Here is a 24909-nt window from a genome sequence, read left to right on the forward strand (position 1 = left end):
TCTCCAATGCAAGGCCTATCCATGTTAGTGTAGTGAATCATGTTCATAATGGGCTCGATGAAACTAAGGAGATATTTCACAAGATCCCACCATGAGTCATCCAATATCCTTTGTCTAATTCTTGTTGCCCTCTCAGTGATGCTTTGCTTCCGTATAGCCCAATTTTGGTTGATCACCATATTACAAAGTGCCACTTTAAGTTTCACAAGTCATCTCAAGATGATTGTGTTAGATGCAAAAAGGGTCTCAACAACCTATAACAAAAATTAAAGCCAAAATGATTAAAAAATAAAGACAAACTTTAAAGAAGAATACACATTACAATTAACACAAATCAAATTATGAACATTGAAAATAAAAAAATCAGAAAATGTAAAATTAGATTACTATTTCACTTACCTTCAATAGCTCCAAACTCAAAAAAGATATGAAAATCCCTTGAGACATGTGGTGGTTTGTGATGAACATTTGGATGGCCTTAGCCTCTTTCATACACCTATTTGATCCAATCAATTTTATTCTCAATTTTTCGTAGCATAAGATTGAGTGAATGGACCGCACAAGGTGTCCAAAAGATATACTGATAGTGTTCCTTAACCAACAAACCAGAAGCTCTACAATTTTCTGTGTTGTCCATTATGACGTGAACAACATTTTGTGTTCCCATTGTCTCAATGGTAGAGATGAGAATATCTGCAATAAACTGCCCATTTTATACCTGACTCTCACAATCCACAACTTTCAAAACCATTGCTCCATTAGGGGACACCACTTTGACATTGATCAAGGGACGATTTTTGGAATCTTTCCACTCATTTAGAACAATGGATAAACTTGTCTCAGTCCATGAATCCTGTATGGGCTTCAATGCATTTTCAACCCCCGTCATCTCTCTTTCCAACAAGGATCCATGTACCTTCTCATAACCTGGGCTCTTATACCCCCTTGGAGCTTCATTAACGCTTTTTAACACCGTTTTCCAATATAGGAAGTGGAAAACATTGAAAGCCAACCCATTTGCATATATGCATCTTGCCACAACTTTGGTCAGCAATGTCTCGACTCTCATATTGAAATGCAGTTTCTAAAGGCACCTTTGATCTTTTGGTGCAATGGGTGCTTCACTTTCAGGCGCAATTGTGGAAAAAAATGGGTGGTTTTCTACTACAATATTGGGATTAGATGGGGGCTACACTCCCTTTGTTTTTTTGAAATGATTTGATTTAATCTACGGGCCTCTCTCTTTTCTGCTTCTTCATGCTCCCTAATATATTCTAACACCATCTCTTGTGGTATAGACACCATTTTATACAGGGTATTTTCCGATGCCTCTTCTTGGTATTCCACACAAATGGTCTACTACCCAAAATTATGAACTATTACATTCTTTATCACATCCTTGGCATTTCCAACGAAATCCCCCACTTGCTAGAAATGGTTGCATAATGTCAACATACTTCCATAGGGGAGAATTTGGATCTGATATCTATTTTTGTTGTTCATTTGTGCATATGGAGGAAGAGGTAGATGCCATTTTAGTTCCTATGGCAAGAAATTATATGAAAACTTTCAAAAACAGGAACAAAATAATGAAAAAAAATAGGCAAACTAAATAAATAATGTTGCATGTTTGTGAAACAAAAATGGTTGAAAAAATTGTACAAAAACCTACCTCTTTCAGCCAATGGAAGCTTTGCAAATGTGTAGAAATGATGCTGCAATACTTGATCAAGCTTCAAAAATTGATCTTCAACTCCTCCTATTTGATGTTGGAAGCGAAACTTTGCTCAACCTACAATGAAAAAACTGATGTATGTAAAACAAATGAGAAAAAATGAACTTAGTTTGTATTTTAAATGTCACTTTTAGGGTTATGTTTTTCTTTTCCATGTGGCGGATTTCAAAAAAACATTAAAATTTGCAAAAAAATTTTACTTTTGGGGCGCCCAGCTGCCTAGGTTTGCCCGGGTTTCCCTTGGGTTTGTCCAGGCTAGACTGGCTCACTCAAGCACTGACCTTGGTTGGACCCATAGGCGAACCGGACCGGACTCAGACCAGATTAGTACCGGACCCCTAGGCAGGCGAACCTTGCAACTAAGATGAAAAGATATAGACCACTATCTCTCATGTACCTCCTCTTTGTCAATGAACTATTCGTATCCACAAGTTTTTTATCCTCAAAATATCTTGTGCATTTTAAATGTTGACCCAAGGAAATAACATAATCATAATTCTAGATCAGCTAGTTCTGGCTGAATGACAATGTTGCAGTTAAGCCCATTTTGGTAGCTGATTTCAACATCAAAAAATTATCTGAAAGCAAAAGGACAATATGGGTTGTCAACCCTATAATTTTTCTGTTACACTAAAAGCTCAAACTGTTAGTGAGTGCACTATTGTAGAGGTTAGAGGGTCTCACCACTCAATAGTTTAGCCTGCTGAGTCAAGAGTTATTACAAATTGGATATGGTTGCCCTTGAGGTTATTAAACTGCTGAGGGCAAGAACCAAACCCCTCCCTAGTAAAGTTGCAGTAATGTTAACACGCTACAATTTTGCCTCTACACCAAAAGCTTGAACCTGTTATTGAGTGTGCTAATATTGAGTTTAGAGAGACTAGGGGATCCCGAAGACAGATTGAGGGTTCACCACTCAATATGGGTTACAATCATTGGACTGATGAGCCTCGGCCTCAGCTGAGTGCTGACCAGATCCATATTTTGCACAAAGAAAATAGATATGAACAAATGCATAGGGAGTGAACATATTACTGAAAAGTTAGACAGTATTCTACTATCAGATAAATGGATCACACACAAAGAATGACAGTCACTGTTCATAACACAACACTGTGTGATCATTGGACAATACACCTTTGGTAATTTAAATATCATGAAGACTACGTGATCATTGGACAATACACCTTTGGTTATTTAAATATCAAGCAAGAAAAAAAATTTATGAATTCCAATTGGAAACAATGTGCATGGGACATCCTGATTTCTCCTTAAATTTGGAAAAATGGTGGAAGTAACCAATCAATGTTATAGGGCATGTAGTGTATAAATTCATGGGAAAACTTCTTTAGCACAAGGGCCAAATGAAATAGTGGAAGAGAACTACATTTGGTAATAGTTTTTCAAAATAACCATTTCTTCAGCAAGCGATGGAAGATCACAACAACAAACTAGGGAGCATAGCTTAACAGGTGAAATATCTTTCGAGGAAGAGTCTTTGATACAACAGCTCAGCCTTCTTAAACAGTATGAAGAATGATTTTGGTGGCAATGATCTAGGGAAACTTGGGTAAAATGAGTAAACTCATTACTTAATTCAGCTTTTAACATAGGATTCCAATCATCTTTGATTGATATCACTTGTGCACTTCCATCCGGTCTTAAGATTCACCTTCATAGTAGGTCTTTCTTGGAATTTCATATCCACTTTACTCCTAAAATGATGGGTTGGCTTATCACCCAACATTGCTTCTCCTATCTCGTCTTTAACAAATTTAGGTGGGAATGTTGAGGTTGATGGTACAAAAGGATTTAACCTTAAATCTTTTTGCTTCATGTCATCTCTTTCTACTTGTTCTTCACTAATTGGGGACACTTATTTTTAGTTTGGTTGGCTTCGTCTTGCACTTTCACCTTTTGATCTTGTTTGCCTTCTTAATGTCTTTTGGTTGTATTCAAGTCTTTCTTATTATTGTTTTCTAAGGGTTCAAGAGTTTTCATGTTTATGCTGAAATATGTGATGTCTTGTAATTTCCCCATTCTAAGCAAGATTTATTTGTAAATAATTAGCCCAGTTTTTGAGTTTCCCTATAAGCTAGGGGAGAGGACCTATTAGTTGAGTGCGTTCCAATAGTTGTTATAGAACTTATTGATTTAACGTCCAATATTTTTGACAATATTGCACCAATAGTTGTGACTTTAAAGTTGTTAGTGTTGATGATGATTACCCATAATTGAATGCTTAGATCTAAAATGCAATAAATCATGTGATGCCACATCAATGCACCAATAAAACATGACTTAGTGTACAAGTATTGGTCTCACTTTTTTCCACACGATTTACAAGGAGCAAATCTGTGATTTTGCACCTCGAAAATGCCTGCGAAAAATGCAAAAAACCTCCATGATCTGATGCAAACAAAAAACAGCCATGAAATCGTTCCGCAGGAGAAAATAGGTGCGGATTGAAAAACTCGACCTTTAGCATGAAAACCCACAATTTCATTGAGAAATCCACCACAATTTATCCAGACACAATCTCTGAAATCCATGAAAGAATTAGAAACCCTTTGCACGCGATTTAAAAAACACAGAGAATTTTTTTTGCCATTTTCCAGAACCCTTAAATTTTTGTAGTGAAACCCAGGTCATGAATTTGCACAAGGAAATGCTCGATTTTTTTTTTCTAAATTGAACAAAAAAACTTTCAAAAGAATTTTCAAAAAATTCTTTAAGGAAAACCACCAAAATGTTTAAATAGGGCTCTAATACCATGTAAAGGTAAATCGATATTTAACAAAGGAGAAGAAACTCCTTAAATAGAGATTACAATTAGAGTTTCTAAAACAGAAACGAAAGAATGGAAAGAAACATTCAAAATATGAACTAACTGAATGAACTAAATAAATGACCATTATAGAAACTAAGTTTAATAGATTTGCTTTAAAATTCGGCTGAGAATCGAATGATTTCACATTGAAAACTTTAAGGTCTTTATGACAAACTCTCCATACTTATATACCTCATTGCCTTCATGAAGGGAGGCAACTCTTCTTCAAAAAGAGGCAATTCATTCAAAGGTCCGACTTATTGGAATAATATTTATTGGAACTTCAAAAACAATATCAAATATTATTCTGCAAATCTACTGCTACACAAAAAATAACTCATAAAATACTCAAATTTTACTTACGAAAATCTCACATCAAAAGTGGAATCATGAAACCAAAATCAATAACTGAATCCTGGAAACCTTCAACAGCTAAAGTACAATGGCAATCCTTCTGAAGAATTGCTCTAAAAGGCTAGGAGGGTCTTTAAAACCATTGTACTAGCAGTTTTTGTCTTTGTGCAAAGAAATTGAAATTGATGGAATAAGATCCTTTCGTACAATGGTTTCAGTTGATAGCAGAAATTACTGATTAGACGTTGGAGCTGACAGTAGTGTACTATAACATTCAAAGTTGCATCAAGTTCTCTGAGTATCTAGCATATCATGATCGCTCCAAGCATATAGACATTTTGTATCATTTCCTCAAAGGCTTTTTTCAAGGGGGAACAACAGTTCTTAGTATGTTCCCTTAGATGGATAGGTTGCAGACATTTTGACAAAGCTTTTGGAAAAGGAAGTTTGAAATATTAAGAGAGAAACTAGGTTTGATGCAGAAGACTTACCTCACAAAGAGGAAGTTTTAGCTTTCCATTGTGCTGCTTGGCTGCTCTTATCCTACTTTAAGTTTTAGTTTTAGTTTTATTTTAAAATTTTAAAATTTTAAATTTTATTTTTCTCTCTTTCTATTCCTATTTTACTAGGTTATTAGAGTCCTCTAGCTTTTCTAGCTTTGTGAATGTTTAGTGGGATTCTAAATTCATGAAAAAAGGTAGTTTTTGTTTCTATAATAAAGTACTTTGTTGTCTATTTTATTTAGCTTTTTGCTTTAGTTTTTTTTTTTGTGTTTTCAAGCCTAGAAGATTCTCTTAGTCTATAAAAGAGATCTCGGGTGCATAGCTTAGTAGTATAAAAAAGCTAGAGAATACAGAAGAAGATCAATGTTTGAGTGTAATTCAGTTCTAGATTAATAAATAAGAGGTTTGTTTTAAAGGTAAAGAGAAATCGTGGGGTTTGCACCCTCCCTAAAAAGAATAAAAGTGCATCATATCCATAAGCATTACATTGACCAAAATGATCCCAGAAAATAAAGGATCTCATTAAGATCTAAGAAAAGGTTTTATTTTGCTAGTGGATCTTGTGTTCTGTAATGAACCTTTGCTGTACCTGCCTTGCCTTTCTGATAATTAGGGCCTGATCTATCCACCGAAGGTTGGATTTAGGGCCACAAAAGGAAATTACGGTTTCCTGCAACATTTAGATATTTTATTTTATGTCAGCAGTAATATTAGATCAGTGGCATAATTATTGCAGCACAAAATACATACACGACCCATTCTAGATTTTGAGGATTTTCCAGGTTGGCTGGGCTACCCATCCAAACCCATCCCGTCTCTTAGGGCTAATAGGGCCACCTGAGGATGGGCCCAACATACCCTTGGCTTGCACTCATTATCTTGAATGTACTGACAAACAGAGAATATCAGGAAGATAACAAATGCATACATAAAACATAGATTCATGACTATATTACTTGGTTAACATTTATCCATTATATATAAATTTGTAGGGACTAATTCATTATATTTGTGCCTAGTTGCAAAAACATGACTATCATTAATTAGTATTCCTTTTCTCTACATATTAGTTGTGTCTGAGAATGAATGAATTATTTTTATTCTTTTGTCTATCACTAAAGTGTATTTTAATGCAGCATTCTAAACCTGATATTGCAGGTTACCTATCTAACGTGAAGATTAAGTTCATTTTACCCTTTCGTACATTATAGATGTGCTTAGTTCATTTGGCAAGACATTTTTAGGCATGGAACCGATTTAGCAATTAATCTGGGTCACTAGTTAAATTATATTAATTACTGTTATATGAGGAATGAAAACAGTTTTAATACAACTGACACAAAACATACTTCAACATTTCGACATTTAAGCGGATTGGCCTAGGGACGTACCAGCCTACTGGTGATGGGAAGGAATGCTTACTAGGCGCTGGTTCTTCATCGCTGGGAAGAACCAGCGACTAGCCCTTTTACATCGTTTGCTGACTGATGCATTCCCCGGGCAATCCTCATGGTTGTCTAGGCATCATAAATTATGAAAACTGAAATAAATATTATTACTGAGTAACGAAGTTACCTGTTGGATGCTTCTCCTTGTCCTTCTCTCCTTGTCACTCCCTCTCTTGTGTTTCCTTGGGGTGCGGTTTTATACCTCTTTGAAACCCTTTGAAACGTGGTGTCTATTCCGGAGGTGGCTTGGGAATGGACGCATCCTTTCATTACTAGTTAAGATAAAATGTATTTTAAGTGGTACAAATAATTTATGTATTGAATATATATATATATTTATGTACATGTATTGTTTAATGTTTCTAATCATTCCCTGCTGTCTACATGGGAATATGACATGTTCCCATTTTGTCATGGGAATGCAGAGATATTGGACATTTGCCAATTTTTTCTTTGCTGGTAGCTTTCTTTCTCCAGTTGACTTGGATATGCTTGTTGGCATTGGCTGTAGTTGTAGGATACTCAATTTAAATTTTTAACTATGGTTTTGAGGCATGTTTATTTCCTACTGTTGCTTCTTTTGCCAGTTCACCACAGGGAGTTAGATCAATAGATAAATCAGATTTTGCTGAGGCTTTGGCCTCAACACCAACCTTTGTAGTAGGAAGAATGTGTTAATGGCTGAGGTCAGCCTCATTCCGCCAGGTGGCCTGTTTTCATGGATCAACAGTGTCTGTAGAAGGAGAAAATTTTGAACAATCCTTTACCTTATGTCCTTTAGCATAACAATGTTTGCACCTAGAAGTAATCCCTTCCAGATCTTGGAACCAACTTTGTTTCTGATCTCAGCAGGTTGGGGTTGTGAGAGATCCATTTCCATTAAAATCCATGCAAATGTGAAGGAAGAATGAAGAGTGGAGGAGGATGAGTATTCCAAAGTTGTTGGTCCAAAATAAATTTTCAGATGTCGTGAAGACACGAAGGTCCTCTAAATGCAATGTTAGATTTGGTAACCGCACCCAATCCTGAAAATCAGATGATGTTTTTGTGAAAAGGTTGGAATTTGGATACCATGGCTTCATGTCTAGGCATGATTTGTCTCAAATCAAGGGTCTTTTTTATAATAGTGTTGCTCTATCCTTGGGAAGCTTGGAAAGAACTTAAAAAGACCTTCAGCTCAAAGGTCAAAGCAAATTTTACTTTCCGATAGGGGTTGCTAGTATTTTAATATCTTTTCATTCATCTCTGCTAGATTTGGCTAGAAGTTGTGGAAGTGACAAATCAATGCATGTTTTAAACGTTCACTTGGAATCAAAGATGGAAACCTACCTTATGGTGCTGTAAGCTGATAGCTAATTGGAGGTGAATTAACATCCACATACTGCAGACCATTAGACCCCAAATCTGCCTCAAGTACATTAGGCTTCTTGGGCTTTAAACAGTCAACATGTTGGTTCTGTGAGGCACCCAAACCTGCTGCTGCTTTTTTCTTGGCTTTCCTACTACTCTTGACCCTTCCATGCTTTGATCACGTGCTTATAAGGGCATCCTTGAAAGAGCAAGACAGAATTGGAGTGGTTCAGGAGGATGAAAGTTTGGATGTTATGCTGTTTGCCAGTGTCCAAACCGAGGAAGCCATTGTATTGTTGAAAGAGAGTGCGGAGGAATGACAAATTAGGGTTTCAGTAGATATGCAGAATTTTGGAGCGACATGTTGGAAGACAAGCATAAATGATAGTTTTTCAAGTATTTGTTTTTGTATTTTTATTACTGTGTGCTTGTAGGTTATTCTACTCAAGTCTGCTGATTCGATTGAAATTTCAGTTTGTAGGTAGGATTATTTTTCTGAGTGCAGAATCTAGTTACTATGGTCTGAGTTTTAACAAATGCAATTGAGTTCTCTCTTTGAAGGTAGGTAAATCCATTGATTTTGCATTCTTATATCCTTGAAACAAAAGTGTGAGAAAACATTCCCTTGTCTCCTTTTTAGTGGATGACTTTTGAAATATAAGTGAAGAGTTCCCCTTTGGTATGTGTTAGAAGATTCACATGTGTTTGCAAACTTAGCAAATGGCTTCCTGATCTTAAAGAAAAAGAAAGATAAAAAGAAGTAGTTCATTATCTTTCTCTATCTAAGTTACTGGTTTTGGTTTGGTTCTTGGTTTGGTGTCCTATTTAGTGGGTGACTTTTAGTTTTTAAGTATAAGGGACGAGTTTCCCTTTGGTATGTGTTAGAAGATTTACGTGTGTTTGCAAACTTAGCAAATGACTTCCTGATCTTAAAAAAAAAGAAAGATATAAAGAAGCAGTTCAATATCTTTCTCTTTCTAAGTTACTGGTTTTGGTTTGGTTCTTGGTTAGGGTTTGTGCGTTTGGCCAATTTTTTTGGGGTTGCATTTGATATGGATTTGTCTGTACAAAAAAGTATACAAAAATCATTACTATACATATTTGCAGCATAAATAACATACATGTTTCTTAGTATTTTTTATTTTTATATACAGAAATATCTATAAATCTTATAAAAGATTAATAAAATTAATATACTAATAGTAATTAGTTATAAAATATACTTATATAATATATAAATAATATAACTATAAGACAACACAGTTGCACGAAGTTTCTTGATGGGGGACCAAGGTCCCAAGTTTGGGGACAATGGGCAAATGGTGGAGCAAGGTTGGTGAGGAGATGGCACAAATACACATAGTACTTGAAAAATTAGTTATAAAAAGATGTGCAAGGAATACATATAAGAATTGCAAATGAAACTTTGGCATACTATGTAATGTTTAAACTATTAAACATTAAAAACATGGCAATGATTGCATCGAATATTAACAATGATGGGCAAAGTTTTGGAACTTTGGTAGCAAGTCAAGAATAAGTATAAGAATTGGAAATGAAACTTTGGCACACAAAGTGAAATTTGCACTAATAAACATAAAAAAAATGGTAATGATTGCATTAACAATAACAATGGTGGGTGGAGGTTTGGGGTCAAGGAGTAGTGCCCTGCAGAGTCCCCAGTGGGATAAGGGGCAGAGCTCCTAGCTGGGTCATTTTCACAATTATATCACCTTCTTTTGTTCTCACTTGGAGTTTCTGATTGGGAGCCATAGGAGACACTTGGGTGTCCTTGAGATGGTCAAGGGACTCCTATGAGTCCCCCGGGCATCTTGGCATCCCAGCAGCACCCTGATGGAGGTGGCCGTGTGGTAGGGGGATGTTTCCCCCAAGTCCCCATGTCTTGAAAACGTCCCCATCCCAGAAATGTAGGGGTTTTTTTTTGTTTTTTTTTTTGGGAGGGGGGGGTGGGGTTGTGGATGCATCCAGGTGGTTCAGCTAAATAACATTATAAATATAATATTATAATATTTTATTAATAATTATATATAATAAACTATTAATGTAAATATCACATTATAATATATAATTATATTCTTAATCTAGAAATATTAAAAATAAAATATTATAGTACTTATAATATAAATATATAAATATTATATTTTTAAGACTTGTTAGAGTGCAGCAGAGGCTTGGAATGCCTTTGCCAGGGGCAACCTCAAGTATTCTTTATTCTTTTCTGAGTTAACCAAAGAAACTCCAATTTGGATGGTAACCAGACGGCATAGATTAAATAACCAAATGAACTACCACAACAATAATCTCCACGAGAACTATGATTCTCCCCTCGCAGATTTCTAATGTGAAAAGCCTTGTTCTGAAACACCATCATAATAATCTAAATTTTTTGAAAGACTTTGATGGATCTCTGCCATGACAGATTGTTTCCTGAATCTGGTTCAAACAGTACCAGGATTTGGCATCTTGGCACATGAATACGGTAATTTAGTTCTTTATCATTGAGGTTGATATGGATTGGTGCTTTTAGGGTAAATGAAAAATGCTAAGTGGAAGCCATGTGCACAAGGGGGTTCTGTTGTTACTTGGTATTATCAATTGTGACCCTTAAGATTTTTATGCTCCTAGTAAATTATGATATTGCTATTTCAAGAGTCCTCATAAGGATTTCCTGTCTAACTAGTTAGGTAATTGAAGATGTCCTTGCATCCAAAAGTGTAACTAACTTTGCTTTTGTGAAGCGCCAATGGATGGCCATTTTTGTGTATTTTTTACTTCTTGCTTTTCTTAAGCTCATGTCTAGTCAGTTTGGAAAGCAGTTTTTATTTGATGTTAGGTTGCTTTAGTTATAGTTTCCTATCTATGGTTTGAGTCTTGAGATACATGTAGGTATTTTCTTTATATAATGATATGTGTATCTTTAGTAAACTTAAATAATGATATTAAGAGAGAAACTAGGTTGCAGACATTTTGACAAAGCTTTTGGAAAAGGAAGTTTGAAATATTAAGAGAGAAACTAGGTTTGATGCAGAAGACTTACCTCACAAAGAGGAAGTTTTAGCTTTCCATTGTGCTGCTTGGCTGCTCTTATCCTACTTTAAGTTTTAGTTTTAGTTTTATTTTAAAATTTTAAAATTTTAAATTTTATTTTTCTCTCTTTCTATTCCTATTTTACTAGGTTATTAGAGTCCTCTAGCTTTTCTAGCTTTGTGAATGTTTAGTGGGATTCTAAATTCATGAAAAAAGGTAGTTTTTGTTTCTATAATAAAGTACTTTGTTGTCTATTTTATTTAGCTTTTTGCTTTAGTTTTTTTTTTTGTGTTTTCAAGCCTAGAAGATTCTCTTAGTCTATAAAAGAGATCTCGGGTGCATAGCTTAGTAGTATAAAAAAGCTAGAGAATACAGAAGAAGATCAATGTTTGAGTGTAATTCAGTTCTAGATTAATAAATAAGAGGTTTGTTTTAAAGGTAAAGAGAAATCGTGGGGTTTGCACCCTCCCTAAAAAGAATAAAAGTGCATCATATCCATAAGCATTACATTGACCAAAATGATCCCAGAAAATAAAGGATCTCATTAAGATCTAAGAAAAGGTTTTATTTTGCTAGTGGATCTTGTGTTCTGTAATGAACCTTTGCTGTACCTGCCTTGCCTTTCTGATAATTAGGGCCTGATCTATCCACCGAAGGTTGGATTTAGGGCCACAAAAGGAAATTACGGTTTCCTGCAACATTTAGATATTTTATTTTATGTCAGCAGTAATATTAGATCAGTGGCATAATTATTGCAGCACAAAATACATACACGACCCATTCTAGATTTTGAGGATTTTCCAGGTTGGCTGGGCTACCCATCCAAACCCATCCCGTCTCTTAGGGCTAATAGGGCCACCTGAGGATGGGCCCAACATACCCTTGGCTTGCACTCATTATCTTGAATGTACTGACAAACAGAGAATATCAGGAAGATAACAAATGCATACATAAAACATAGATTCATGACTATATTACTTGGTTAACATTTATCCATTATATATAAATTTGTAGGGACTAATTCATTATATTTGTGCCTAGTTGCAAAAACATGACTATCATTAATTAGTATTCCTTTTCTCTACATATTAGTTGTGTCTGAGAATGAATGAATTATTTTTATTCTTTTGTCTATCACTAAAGTGTATTTTAATGCAGCATTCTAAACCTGATATTGCAGGTTACCTATCTAACGTGAAGATTAAGTTCATTTTACCCTTTCGTACATTATAGATGTGCTTAGTTCATTTGGCAAGACATTTTTAGGCATGGAACCGATTTAGCAATTAATCTGGGTCACTAGTTAAATTATATTAATTACTGTTATATGAGGAATGAAAACAGTTTTAATACAACTGACACAAAACATACTTCAACATTTCGACATTTAAGCGGATTGGCCTAGGGACGTACCAGCCTACTGGTGATGGGAAGGAATGCTTACTAGGCGCTGGTTCTTCATCGCTGGGAAGAACCAGCGACTAGCCCTTTTACATCGTTTGCTGACTGATGCATTCCCCGGGCAATCCTCATGGTTGTCTAGGCATCATAAATTATGAAAACTGAAATAAATATTATTACTGAGTAACGAAGTTACCTGTTGGATGCTTCTCCTTGTCCTTCTCTCCTTGTCACTCCCTCTCTTGTGTTTCCTTGGGGTGCGGTTTTATACCTCTTTGAAACCCTTTGAAACGTGGTGTCTATTCCGGAGGTGGCTTGGGAATGGACGCATCCTTTCATTACTAGTTAAGATAAAATGTATTTTAAGTGGTACAAATAATTTATGTATTGAATATATATATATATTTATGTACATGTATTGTTTAATGTTTCTAATCATTCCCTGCTGTCTACATGGGAATATGACATGTTCCCATTTTGTCATGGGAATGCAGAGATATTGGACATTTGCCAATTTTTTCTTTGCTGGTAGCTTTCTTTCTCCAGTTGACTTGGATATGCTTGTTGGCATTGGCTGTAGTTGTAGGATACTCAATTTAAATTTTTAACTATGGTTTTGAGGCATGTTTATTTCCTACTGTTGCTTCTTTTGCCAGTTCACCACAGGGAGTTAGATCAATAGATAAATCAGATTTTGCTGAGGCTTTGGCCTCAACACCAACCTTTGTAGTAGGAAGAATGTGTTAATGGCTGAGGTCAGCCTCATTCCGCCAGGTGGCCTGTTTTCATGGATCAACAGTGTCTGTAGAAGGAGAAAATTTTGAACAATCCTTTACCTTATGTCCTTTAGCATAACAATGTTTGCACCTAGAAGTAATCCCTTCCAGATCTTGGAACCAACTTTGTTTCTGATCTCAGCAGGTTGGGGTTGTGAGAGATCCATTTCCATTAAAATCCATGCAAATGTGAAGGAAGAATGAAGAGTGGAGGAGGATGAGTATTCCAAAGTTGTTGGTCCAAAATAAATTTTCAGATGTCGTGAAGACACGAAGGTCCTCTAAATGCAATGTTAGATTTGGTAACCGCACCCAATCCTGAAAATCAGATGATGTTTTTGTGAAAAGGTTGGAATTTGGATACCATGGCTTCATGTCTAGGCATGATTTGTCTCAAATCAAGGGTCTTTTTTATAATAGTGTTGCTCTATCCTTGGGAAGCTTGGAAAGAACTTAAAAAGACCTTCAGCTCAAAGGTCAAAGCAAATTTTACTTTCCGATAGGGGTTGCTAGTATTTTAATATCTTTTCATTCATCTCTGCTAGATTTGGCTAGAAGTTGTGGAAGTGACAAATCAATGCATGTTTTAAACGTTCACTTGGAATCAAAGATGGAAACCTACCTTATGGTGCTGTAAGCTGATAGCTAATTGGAGGTGAATTAACATCCACATACTGCAGACCATTAGACCCCAAATCTGCCTCAAGTACATTAGGCTTCTTGGGCTTTAAACAGTCAACATGTTGGTTCTGTGAGGCACCCAAACCTGCTGCTGCTTTTTTCTTGGCTTTCCTACTACTCTTGACCCTTCCATGCTTTGATCACGTGCTTATAAGGGCATCCTTGAAAGAGCAAGACAGAATTGGAGTGGTTCAGGAGGATGAAAGTTTGGATGTTATGCTGTTTGCCAGTGTCCAAACCGAGGAAGCCATTGTATTGTTGAAAGAGAGTGCGGAGGAATGACAAATTAGGGTTTCAGTAGATATGCAGAATTTTGGAGCGACATGTTGGAAGACAAGCATAAATGATAGTTTTTCAAGTATTTGTTTTTGTATTTTTATTACTGTGTGCTTGTAGGTTATTCTACTCAAGTCTGCTGATTCGATTGAAATTTCAGTTTGTAGGTAGGATTATTTTTCTGAGTGCAGAATCTAGTTACTATGGTCTGAGTTTTAACAAATGCAATTGAGTTCTCTCTTTGAAGGTAGGTAAATCCATTGATTTTGCATTCTTATATCCTTGAAACAAAAGTGTGAGAAAACATTCCCTTGTCTCCTTTTTAGTGGATGACTTTTGAAATATAAGTGAAGAGTTCCCCTTTGGTATGTGTTAGAAGATTCACATGTGTTTGCAAACTTAGCAAATGGCTTCCTGATCTTAAAGAAAAAGAAAGATAAAAAGAAGTAGTTCATTATCTTTCTCTATCTAAGTTACTGGTTTTGGTTTGGTTCTTGGTTTGGTGTCCTATTTAGTGGGTGACTTTTAGTTTTTAAGTATAAGGGACGAGTTTCCCTTTGGTATGTGTTAGAAGATTTACGTGTGTTTGCAAACTTAGCAAATGACTTCCTGATCTTAAAAAAAAAGAAAGATATAAAGAAGCAGTTCAATATCTTTCTCTTTCTAAGTTACTGGTTTTGGTTTGGTTCTTGGTTAGGGTTTGTGCGTTTGGCCAATTTTTTTGGGGTTGCATTTGATATGGATTTGTCTGTACAAAAAAGTATACAAAAATCATTACTATACATATTTGCAGCATAAATAACATACATGTTTCTTAGTATTTTTTATTTTTATATACAGAAATATCTATAAATCTTATAAAAGATTAATAAAATTAATATACTAATAGTAATTAGTTATAAAATATACTTATATAATATATAAATAATATAACTATAAGACAACACAGTTGCACGAAGTTTCTTGATGGGGGACCAAGGTCCCAAGTTTGGGGACAATGGGCAAATGGTGGAGCAAGGTTGGTGAGGAGATGGCACAAATACACATAGTACTTGAAAAATTAGTTATAAAAAGATGTGCAAGGAATACATATAAGAATTGCAAATGAAACTTTGGCATACTATGTAATGTTTAAACTATTAAACATTAAAAACATGGCAATGATTGCATCGAATATTAACAATGATGGGCAAAGTTTTGGAACTTTGGTAGCAAGTCAAGAATAAGTATAAGAATTGGAAATGAAACTTTGGCACACAAAGTGAAATTTGCACTAATAAACATAAAAAAAATGGTAATGATTGCATTAACAATAACAATGGTGGGTGGAGGTTTGGGGTCAAGGAGTAGTGCCCTGCAGAGTCCCCAGTGGGATAAGGGGCAGAGCTCCTAGCTGGGTCATTTTCACAATTATATCACCTTCTTTTGTTCTCACTTGGAGTTTCTGATTGGGAGCCATAGGAGACACTTGGGTGTCCTTGAGATGGTCAAGGGACTCCTATGAGTCCCCCGGGCATCTTGGCATCCCAGCAGCACCCTGATGGAGGTGGCCGTGTGGTAGGGGGATGTTTCCCCCAAGTCCCCATGTCTTGAAAACGTCCCCATCCCAGAAATGTAGGGGTTTTTTTTTGTTTTTTTTTTTGGGAGGGGGGGGTGGGGTTGTGGATGCATCCAGGTGGTTCAGCTAAATAACATTATAAATATAATATTATAATATTTTATTAATAATTATATATAATAAACTATTAATGTAAATATCACATTATAATATATAATTATATTCTTAATCTAGAAATATTAAAAATAAAATATTATAGTACTTATAATATAAATATATAAATATTATATTTTTAAGACTTGTTAGAGTGCAGCAGAGGCTTGGAATGCCTTTGCCAGGGGCAACCTCAAGTATTCTTTATTCTTTTCTGAGTTAACCAAAGAAACTCCAATTTGGATGGTAACCAGACGGCATAGATTAAATAACCAAATGAACTACCACAACAATAATCTCCACGAGAACTATGATTCTCCCCTCGCAGATTTCTAATGTGAAAAGCCTTGTTCTGAAACACCATCATAATAATCTAAATTTTTTGAAAGACTTTGATGGATCTCTGCCATGACAGATTGTTTCCTGAATCTGGTTCAAACAGTACCAGGATTTGGCATCTTGGCACATGAATACGGTAATTTAGTTCTTTATCATTGAGGTTGATATGGATTGGTGCTTTTAGGGTAAATGAAAAATGCTAAGTGGAAGCCATGTGCACAAGGGGGTTCTGTTGTTACTTGGTATTATCAATTGTGACCCTTAAGATTTTTATGCTCCTAGTAAATTATGATATTGCTATTTCAAGAGTCCTCATAAGGATTTCCTGTCTAACTAGTTAGGTAATTGAAGATGTCCTTGCATCCAAAAGTGTAACTAACTTTGCTTTTGTGAAGCGCCAATGGATGGCCATTTTTGTGTATTTTTTACTTCTTGCTTTTCTTAAGCTCATGTCTAGTCAGTTTGGAAAGCAGTTTTTATTTGATGTTAGGTTGCTTTAGTTATAGTTTCCTATCTATGGTTTGAGTCTTGAGATACATGTAGGTATTTTCTTTATATAATGATATGTGTATCTTTAGTAAACTTAAATAATGATATTAAGAGAGAAACTAGGTTGCAGACATTTTGACAAAGCTTTTGGAAAAGGAAGTTTGAAATATTAAGAGAGAAACTAGGTTTGATGCAGAAGACTTACCTCACAAAGAGGAAGTTTTAGCTTTCCATTGTGCTGCTTGGCTGCTCTTATCCTACTTTAAGTTTTAGTTTTAGTTTTATTTTAAAATTTTAAAATTTTAAATTTTATTTTTCTCTCTTTCTATTCCTATTTTACTAGGTTATTAGAGTCCTCTAGCTTTTCTAGCTTTGTGAATGTTTAGTGGGATTCTAAATTCATGAAAAAAGGTAGTTTTTGTTTCTATAATAAAGTACTTTGTTGTCTATTTTATTTAGCTTTTTGCTTTAGTTTTTTTTTTTGTGTTTTCAAGCCTAGAAGATTCTCTTAGTCTATAAAAGAGATCTCGGGTGCATAGCTTAGTAGTATAAAAAAGCTAGAGAATACAGAAGAAGATCAATGTTTGAGTGTAATTCAGTTCTAGATTAATAAATAAGAGGTTTGTTTTAAAGGTAAAGAGAAATCGTGGGGTTTGCACCCTCCCTAAAAAGAATAAAAGTGCATCATATCCATAAGCATTACATTGACCAAAATGATCCCAGAAAATAAAGGATCTCATTAAGATCTAAGAAAAGGTTTTATTTTGCTAGTGGATCTTGTGTTCTGTAATGAACCTTTGCTGTACCTGCCTTGCCTTTCTGATAATTAGGGCCTGATCTATCCACCGAAGGTTGGATTTAGGGCCACAAAAGGAAATTACGGTTTCCTGCAACATTTAGATATTTTATTTTATGTCAGCAGTAATATTAGATCAGTGGCATAATTATTGCAGCACAAAATACATACACGACCCATTCTAGATTTTGAGGATTTTCCAGGTTGGCTGGGCTACCCATCCAAACCCATCCCGTCTCTTAGGGCTAATAGGGCCACCTGAGGATGGGCCCAACATACCCTTGGCTTGCACTCATTATCTTGAATGTACTGACAAACAGAGAATATCAGGAAGATAACAAATGCATACATAAAACATAGATTCATGACTATATTACTTGGTTAACATTTATCCATTATATATAAATTTGTAGGGACTAATTCATTATATTTGTGCCTAGTTGCAAAAACATGACTATCATTAATTAGTATTCCTTTTCTCTACATATTAGTTGTGTCTGAGAATGAATGAATTATTTTTATTCTTTTGTCTATCACTAAAGTGTATTTTAATGCAGCATTCTAAACCTGATATTGCAGGTTACCTATCTAACGTGAAGATTAAGTTCATTTTACCCTTTCGTACATTATAGATGTGCTTAGTTCATTTGGCAAGACATTTTTAGGCATGGAACCGATTTAGCAATTAATCTGGGTCACTAGTTAAATTATATTAATTACTGTTATATGAGGAATGAAAACAGTTTTAATACAACTGACACAAAACATACTTCAACATTTCGACATTTAAGCGGATTGGCCTAGGGACGTACCAGCCTACTGGTGATGGGAAGGAATGCTTACTAGGCGCTGGTTCTTCATCGCTGGGAAGAACCAGCGACTAGCCCTTTTACATCGTTTGCTGACTGATGCATTCCCCGGGCAATCCTCATGGTTGTCTAGGCATCATAAATTATGAAAACTGAAATAAATATTATTACTGAGTAACGAAGTTACCTGTTGGATGCTTCTCCTTGTCCTTCTCTCCTTGTCACTCCCTCTCTTGTGTTTCCTTGGGGTGCGGTTTTATACCTCTTTGAAACCCTTTGAAACGTGGTGTCTATTCCGGAGGTGGCTTGGGAATGGACGCATCCTTTCATTACTAGTTAAGATAAAATGTATTTTAAGTGGTACAAATAATTTATGTATTGAATATATATATATATTTATGTACATGTATTGTTTAATGTTTCTAATCATTCCCTGCTGTCTACATGGGAATATGACATGTTCCCATTTTGTCATGGGAATGCAGAGATATTGGACATTTGCCAATTTTTTCTTTGCTGGTAGCTTTCTTTCTCCAGTTGACTTGGATATGCTTGTTGGCATTGGCTGTAGTTGTAGGATACTCAATTTAAATTTTTAACTATGGTTTTGAGGCATGTTTATTTCCTACTGTTGCTTCTTTTGCCAGTTCACCACAGGGAGTTAGATCAATAGATAAATCAGATTTTGCTGAGGCTTTGGCCTCAACACCAACCTTTGTAGTAGGAAGAATGTGTTAATGGCTGAGGTCAGCCTCATTCCGCCAGGTGGCCTGTTTTCATGGATCAACAGTGTCTGTAGAAGGAGAAAATTTTGAACAATCCTTTACCTTATGTCCTTTAGCATAACAATGTTTGCACCTAGAAGTAATCCCTTCCAGATCTTGGAACCAACTTTGTTTCTGATCTCAGCAGGTTGGGGTTGTGAGAGATCCATTTCCATTAAAATCCATGCAAATGTGAAGGAAGAATGAAGAGTGGAGGAGGATGAGTATTCCAAAGTTGTTGGTCCAAAATAAATTTTCAGATGTCGTGAAGACACGAAGGTCCTCTAAATGCAATGTTAGATTTGGTAACCGCACCCAATCCTGAAAATCAGATGATGTTTTTGTGAAAAGGTTGGAATTTGGATACCATGGCTTCATGTCTAGGCATGATTTGTCTCAAATCAAGGGTCTTTTTTATAATAGTGTTGCTCTATCCTTGGGAAGCTTGGAAAGAACTTAAAAAGACCTTCAGCTCAAAGGTCAAAGCAAATTTTACTTTCCGATAGGGGTTGCTAGTATTTTAATATCTTTTCATTCATCTCTGCTAGATTTGGCTAGAAGTTGTGGAAGTGACAAATCAATGCATGTTTTAAACGTTCACTTGGAATCAAAGATGGAAACCTACCTTATGGTGCTGTAAGCTGATAGCTAATTGGAGGTGAATTAACATCCACATACTGCAGACCATTAGACCCCAAATCTGCCTCAAGTACATTAGGCTTCTTGGGCTTTAAACAGTCAACATGTTGGTTCTGTGAGGCACCCAAACCTGCTGCTGCTTTTTTCTTGGCTTTCCTACTACTCTTGACCCTTCCATGCTTTGATCACGTGCTTATAAGGGCATCCTTGAAAGAGCAAGACAGAATTGGAGTGGTTCAGGAGGATGAAAGTTTGGATGTTATGCTGTTTGCCAGTGTCCAAACCGAGGAAGCCATTGTATTGTTGAAAGAGAGTGCGGAGGAATGACAAATTAGGGTTTCAGTAGATATGCAGAATTTTGGAGCGACATGTTGGAAGACAAGCATAAATGATAGTTTTTCAAGTATTTGTTTTTGTATTTTTATTACTGTGTGCTTGTAGGTTATTCTACTCAAGTCTGCTGATTCGATTGAAATTTCAGTTTGTAGGTAGGATTATTTTTCTGAGTGCAGAATCTAGTTACTATGGTCTGAGTTTTAACAAATGCAATTGAGTTCTCTCTTTGAAGGTAGGTAAATCCATTGATTTTGCATTCTTATATCCTTGAAACAAAAGTGTGAGAAAACATTCCCTTGTCTCCTTTTTAGTGGATGACTTTTGAAATATAAGTGAAGAGTTCCCCTTTGGTATGTGTTAGAAGATTCACATGTGTTTGCAAACTTAGCAAATGGCTTCCTGATCTTAAAGAAAAAGAAAGATAAAAAGAAGTAGTTCATTATCTTTCTCTATCTAAGTTACTGGTTTTGGTTTGGTTCTTGGTTTGGTGTCCTATTTAGTGGGTGACTTTTAGTTTTTAAGTATAAGGGACGAGTTTCCCTTTGGTATGTGTTAGAAGATTTACGTGTGTTTGCAAACTTAGCAAATGACTTCCTGATCTTAAAAAAAAAGAAAGATATAAAGAAGCAGTTCAATATCTTTCTCTTTCTAAGTTACTGGTTTTGGTTTGGTTCTTGGTTAGGGTTTGTGCGTTTGGCCAATTTTTTTGGGGTTGCATTTGATATGGATTTGTCTGTACAAAAAAGTATACAAAAATCATTACTATACATATTTGCAGCATAAATAACATACATGTTTCTTAGTATTTTTTATTTTTATATACAGAAATATCTATAAATCTTATAAAAGATTAATAAAATTAATATACTAATAGTAATTAGTTATAAAATATACTTATATAATATATAAATAATATAACTATAAGACAACACAGTTGCACGAAGTTTCTTGATGGGGGACCAAGGTCCCAAGTTTGGGGACAATGGGCAAATGGTGGAGCAAGGTTGGTGAGGAGATGGCACAAATACACATAGTACTTGAAAAATTAGTTATAAAAAGATGTGCAAGGAATACATATAAGAATTGCAAATGAAACTTTGGCATACTATGTAATGTTTAAACTATTAAACATTAAAAACATGGCAATGATTGCATCGAATATTAACAATGATGGGCAAAGTTTTGGAACTTTGGTAGCAAGTCAAGAATAAGTATAAGAATTGGAAATGAAACTTTGGCACACAAAGTGAAATTTGCACTAATAAACATAAAAAAAATGGTAATGATTGCATTAACAATAACAATGGTGGGTGGAGGTTTGGGGTCAAGGAGTAGTGCCCTGCAGAGTCCCCAGTGGGATAAGGGGCAGAGCTCCTAGCTGGGTCATTTTCACAATTATATCACCTTCTTTTGTTCTCACTTGGAGTTTCTGATTGGGAGCCATAGGAGACACTTGGGTGTCCTTGAGATGGTCAAGGGACTCCTATGAGTCCCCCGGGCATCTTGGCATCCCAGCAGCACCCTGATGGAGGTGGCCGTGTGGTAGGGGGATGTTTCCCCCAAGTCCCCATGTCTTGAAAACGTCCCCATCCCAGAAATGTAGGGGTTTTTTTTTGTTTTTTTTTTTGGGAGGGGGGGGGTGGGGTTGTGGATGCATCCAGGTGGTTCAGCTAAATAACATTATAAATATAATATTATAATATTTTATTAATAATTATATATAATAAACTATTAATGTAAATATCACATTATAATATATAATTATATTCTTAATCTAGAAATATTAAAAATAAAATATTATAGTACTTATAATATAAATATATAAATATTATATTTTTAAGACTTGTTAGAGTGCAGCAGAGGCTTGGAATGCCTTTGCCAGGGGCAACCTCAAGTATTCTTTATTCTTTTCTGAGTTAACCAAAGAAACTCCAATTTGGATGGTAACCAGACGGCATAGATTAAATAACCAAATGAACTACCACAACAATAATCTCCACGAGAACTATGATTCTCCCCTCGCAGATTTCTAATGTGAAAAGCCTTGTTCTGAAACACCATCATAATAATCTAAATTTTTTGAAAGACTTTGATGGATCTCTGCCATGACAGATTGTTTCCTGAATCTGGTTCAAACAGTACCAGGATTTGGCATCTTGGCACATGAATACGGTAATTTAGTTCTTTATCATTGAGGTTGATATGGATTGGTGCTTTTAGGGTAAATGAAAAATGCTAAGTGGAAGCCATGTGCACAAGGGGGTTCTGTTGTTACTTGGTATTATCAATTGTGACCCTTAAGATTTTTATGCTCCTAGTAAATTATGATATTGCTATTTCAAGAGTCCTCATAAGGATTTCCTGTCTAACTAGTTAGGTAATTGAAGATGTCCTTGCATCCAAAAGTGTAACTAACTTTGCTTTTGTGAAGCGCCAATGGATGGCCATTTTTGTGTATTTTTTACTTCTTGCTTTTCTTAAGCTCATGTCTAGTCAGTTTGGAAAGCAGTTTTTATTTGATGTTAGGTTGCTTTAGTTATAGTTTCCTATCTATGGTTTGAGTCTTGAGATACATGTAGGTATTTTCTTTATATAATGATATGTGTATCTTTAGTAAACTTAAATAAAAAATATAGTGTTTTTCTATAAGGACCAACTTTTATGTGGTTAAGGTGGGAGTGTTGGAAATATTGTTGGACTTGGTACACTCAATATGCAGAGAATATTAGAAGTAAAGCTGATAGCTGATGACGTTGAAATAATTCTTGTTAACTAAATAACTCAAGGTTTATGATTAGATCAAGGTTGCCAACATGTGTTGAGGTGTGTTAGACCTAATACAAATTACTATATGAAATGAATTTTCTTTTATTTTTATATAGATGGATTCTTATCTACTTTTCTCATGCAAAATATTTTTTTGCAGTGATTTGTTTCTTGATTTTATTCTCTCTGCTTCCTGATTTAAAATGTTGTCAGAACCTTTAGAACATTGTCAGTGTGGTCATTGTTTTCTAGACTAAGGACTGAGTCTATTTGGTAGGGAGTGCCATCTTTACCTTCTTATCTTTTGGTAGAAGCCTTTTGAGAAACTGTCTTTTGGATACCATTGATTTTATGTCTCTCCTTTGTATAACTGATGGCTGATTTCATTGTATGGTTTATGTGTTGATCTCCACTGGATTTGCTTTGATTACACCTGGGAGGGTTACCATGAATCTCTCAACCTTAGAAGTGAAGAAGACGGCCTCAACTTCTTATTTAGTTTGACAAGCTTCCTGACACTTGATTACAATGTTATTGTCACTAATCTGTTCCCAGTAGTGGTAGAGATCCTCTGGGAATCTTCTGGAGAACTATAAAGTAAAATGGTGTGAGAACAAAATGGGTCAACAGACACATTTGTGCAATGAATGATTGATTAGGCATTGCCTAAGTTCAATCAGGACAAGATACTGTGGATCTTCCAAAGCCATAGAATGTAATTGACAAAGAAATAAAATTAATCACTTCAGGTTTTGTAGACTGTTTTTCTATACTGTTCCATACTTATTTTTGTTTGCATGGAGACACTGCCTTGCAAGAGCTGTGTGGGTCCAAGGACCTCGTTGACTCAAATTTCTATTACTTGATAAATTTTGATACTTTGTTGAATGTGCTTAATCAAACTAGTCCTATGTGTTACCATACACACTCTTATGGTTATATTTGTCATTCTTCTGTTGGTGTATGATCAAAGTAAATGATGAAGACTTTTAGGATCTGAATGTATCAGTCAATACTGGATGAACAATAGTCATGTATGTTATTTTCTGTATGATTTTTATTTTCAACTATTACTTTAATTTCATGTTCTTATTGTTTTGTTTATGATTTGCAGCCTTATGTAGTGCCTCCCCCTGCAATGCCTCATCCTGTGGGATCCTCTATCTCAAGCAGACTGATGGTTGAACTCACTATGTTAACAAGTGTGATAACTGCTTTTGCCTTTGCAGCAGGAGGCCTTCTATCAGCAATGGTTTATTCAGTCACAAGCCTTGTGGCTGTTCTTTCTATATATACTATACTTCCACTTGTAATTTCTGTAGTGGTGTTTGTTGCCAGTATTCTTGGAAGAGTTTTGCAAACACCCTTGTACATTTTGTTTTTGGGACTTAAGCGTCTGTTTGCTGTTGTTAGTTACATTTTTACAAGTGATTTTAAGTCAATGATGCAGACAGCAGGAATTATGATATTTGTTGTTGCAGCCATGACTGCTATCATAAGATTCACTCTTATTAGGAGGCCAAGGGACATGAAGAATTGGGTAAGCTTTTCCATTTTTGTTTCTAAATATAGCTGGATGCTTATGTAGTATGGTTTTTCATTCAATCTTTTTATCTGATTGACAAAATTTTGTCATTAAGCAAACAAAATATCACCGGTTACCATTACCTTCCTGCAGGATATATGGACAGCTCTCGAGTTTGCACAATCTAAACCTCAAGCCCGGGTAGAGGTAAGTTATTTCATATTATTTGTGAAATTAGGATGGGGAATCTATGCTTTCGATTTCTTGTGATTTTGTTTTAGACAAATGCAATGAATTTGGTAGGTATGTCATTTAGTCACATATATAACTTTT

The 24909-nt window shown here is 35.4% G+C and overlaps 1 protein-coding gene across 2 annotated transcripts in view; it reads left to right on the forward strand.

Annotated features, from left to right (window-relative positions):
* The window catches only part of LOC131064068 (probable inactive ATP-dependent zinc metalloprotease FTSHI 1, chloroplastic), a 163938-nt gene that overhangs the window by 35908 nt on the left and 103121 nt on the right, over positions 1-24909 (forward strand). For both annotated transcript variants that reach the window (XM_057998094.2, XM_057998097.2), the window contains 2 exons: positions 24166-24591; positions 24730-24783. In XM_057998094.2, the coding sequence (XP_057854077.2) occupies positions 24166-24591; positions 24730-24783 (480 nt within the window). The remainder of the gene's footprint in view (positions 1-24165; positions 24592-24729; positions 24784-24909) is intronic.

Source organism: Cryptomeria japonica, chromosome 5 (genome assembly GCF_030272615.1).
Source record: "Cryptomeria japonica chromosome 5, Sugi_1.0, whole genome shotgun sequence".
Lineage (NCBI taxonomy): Eukaryota > Viridiplantae > Streptophyta > Pinopsida > Cupressales > Cupressaceae > Cryptomeria > Cryptomeria japonica.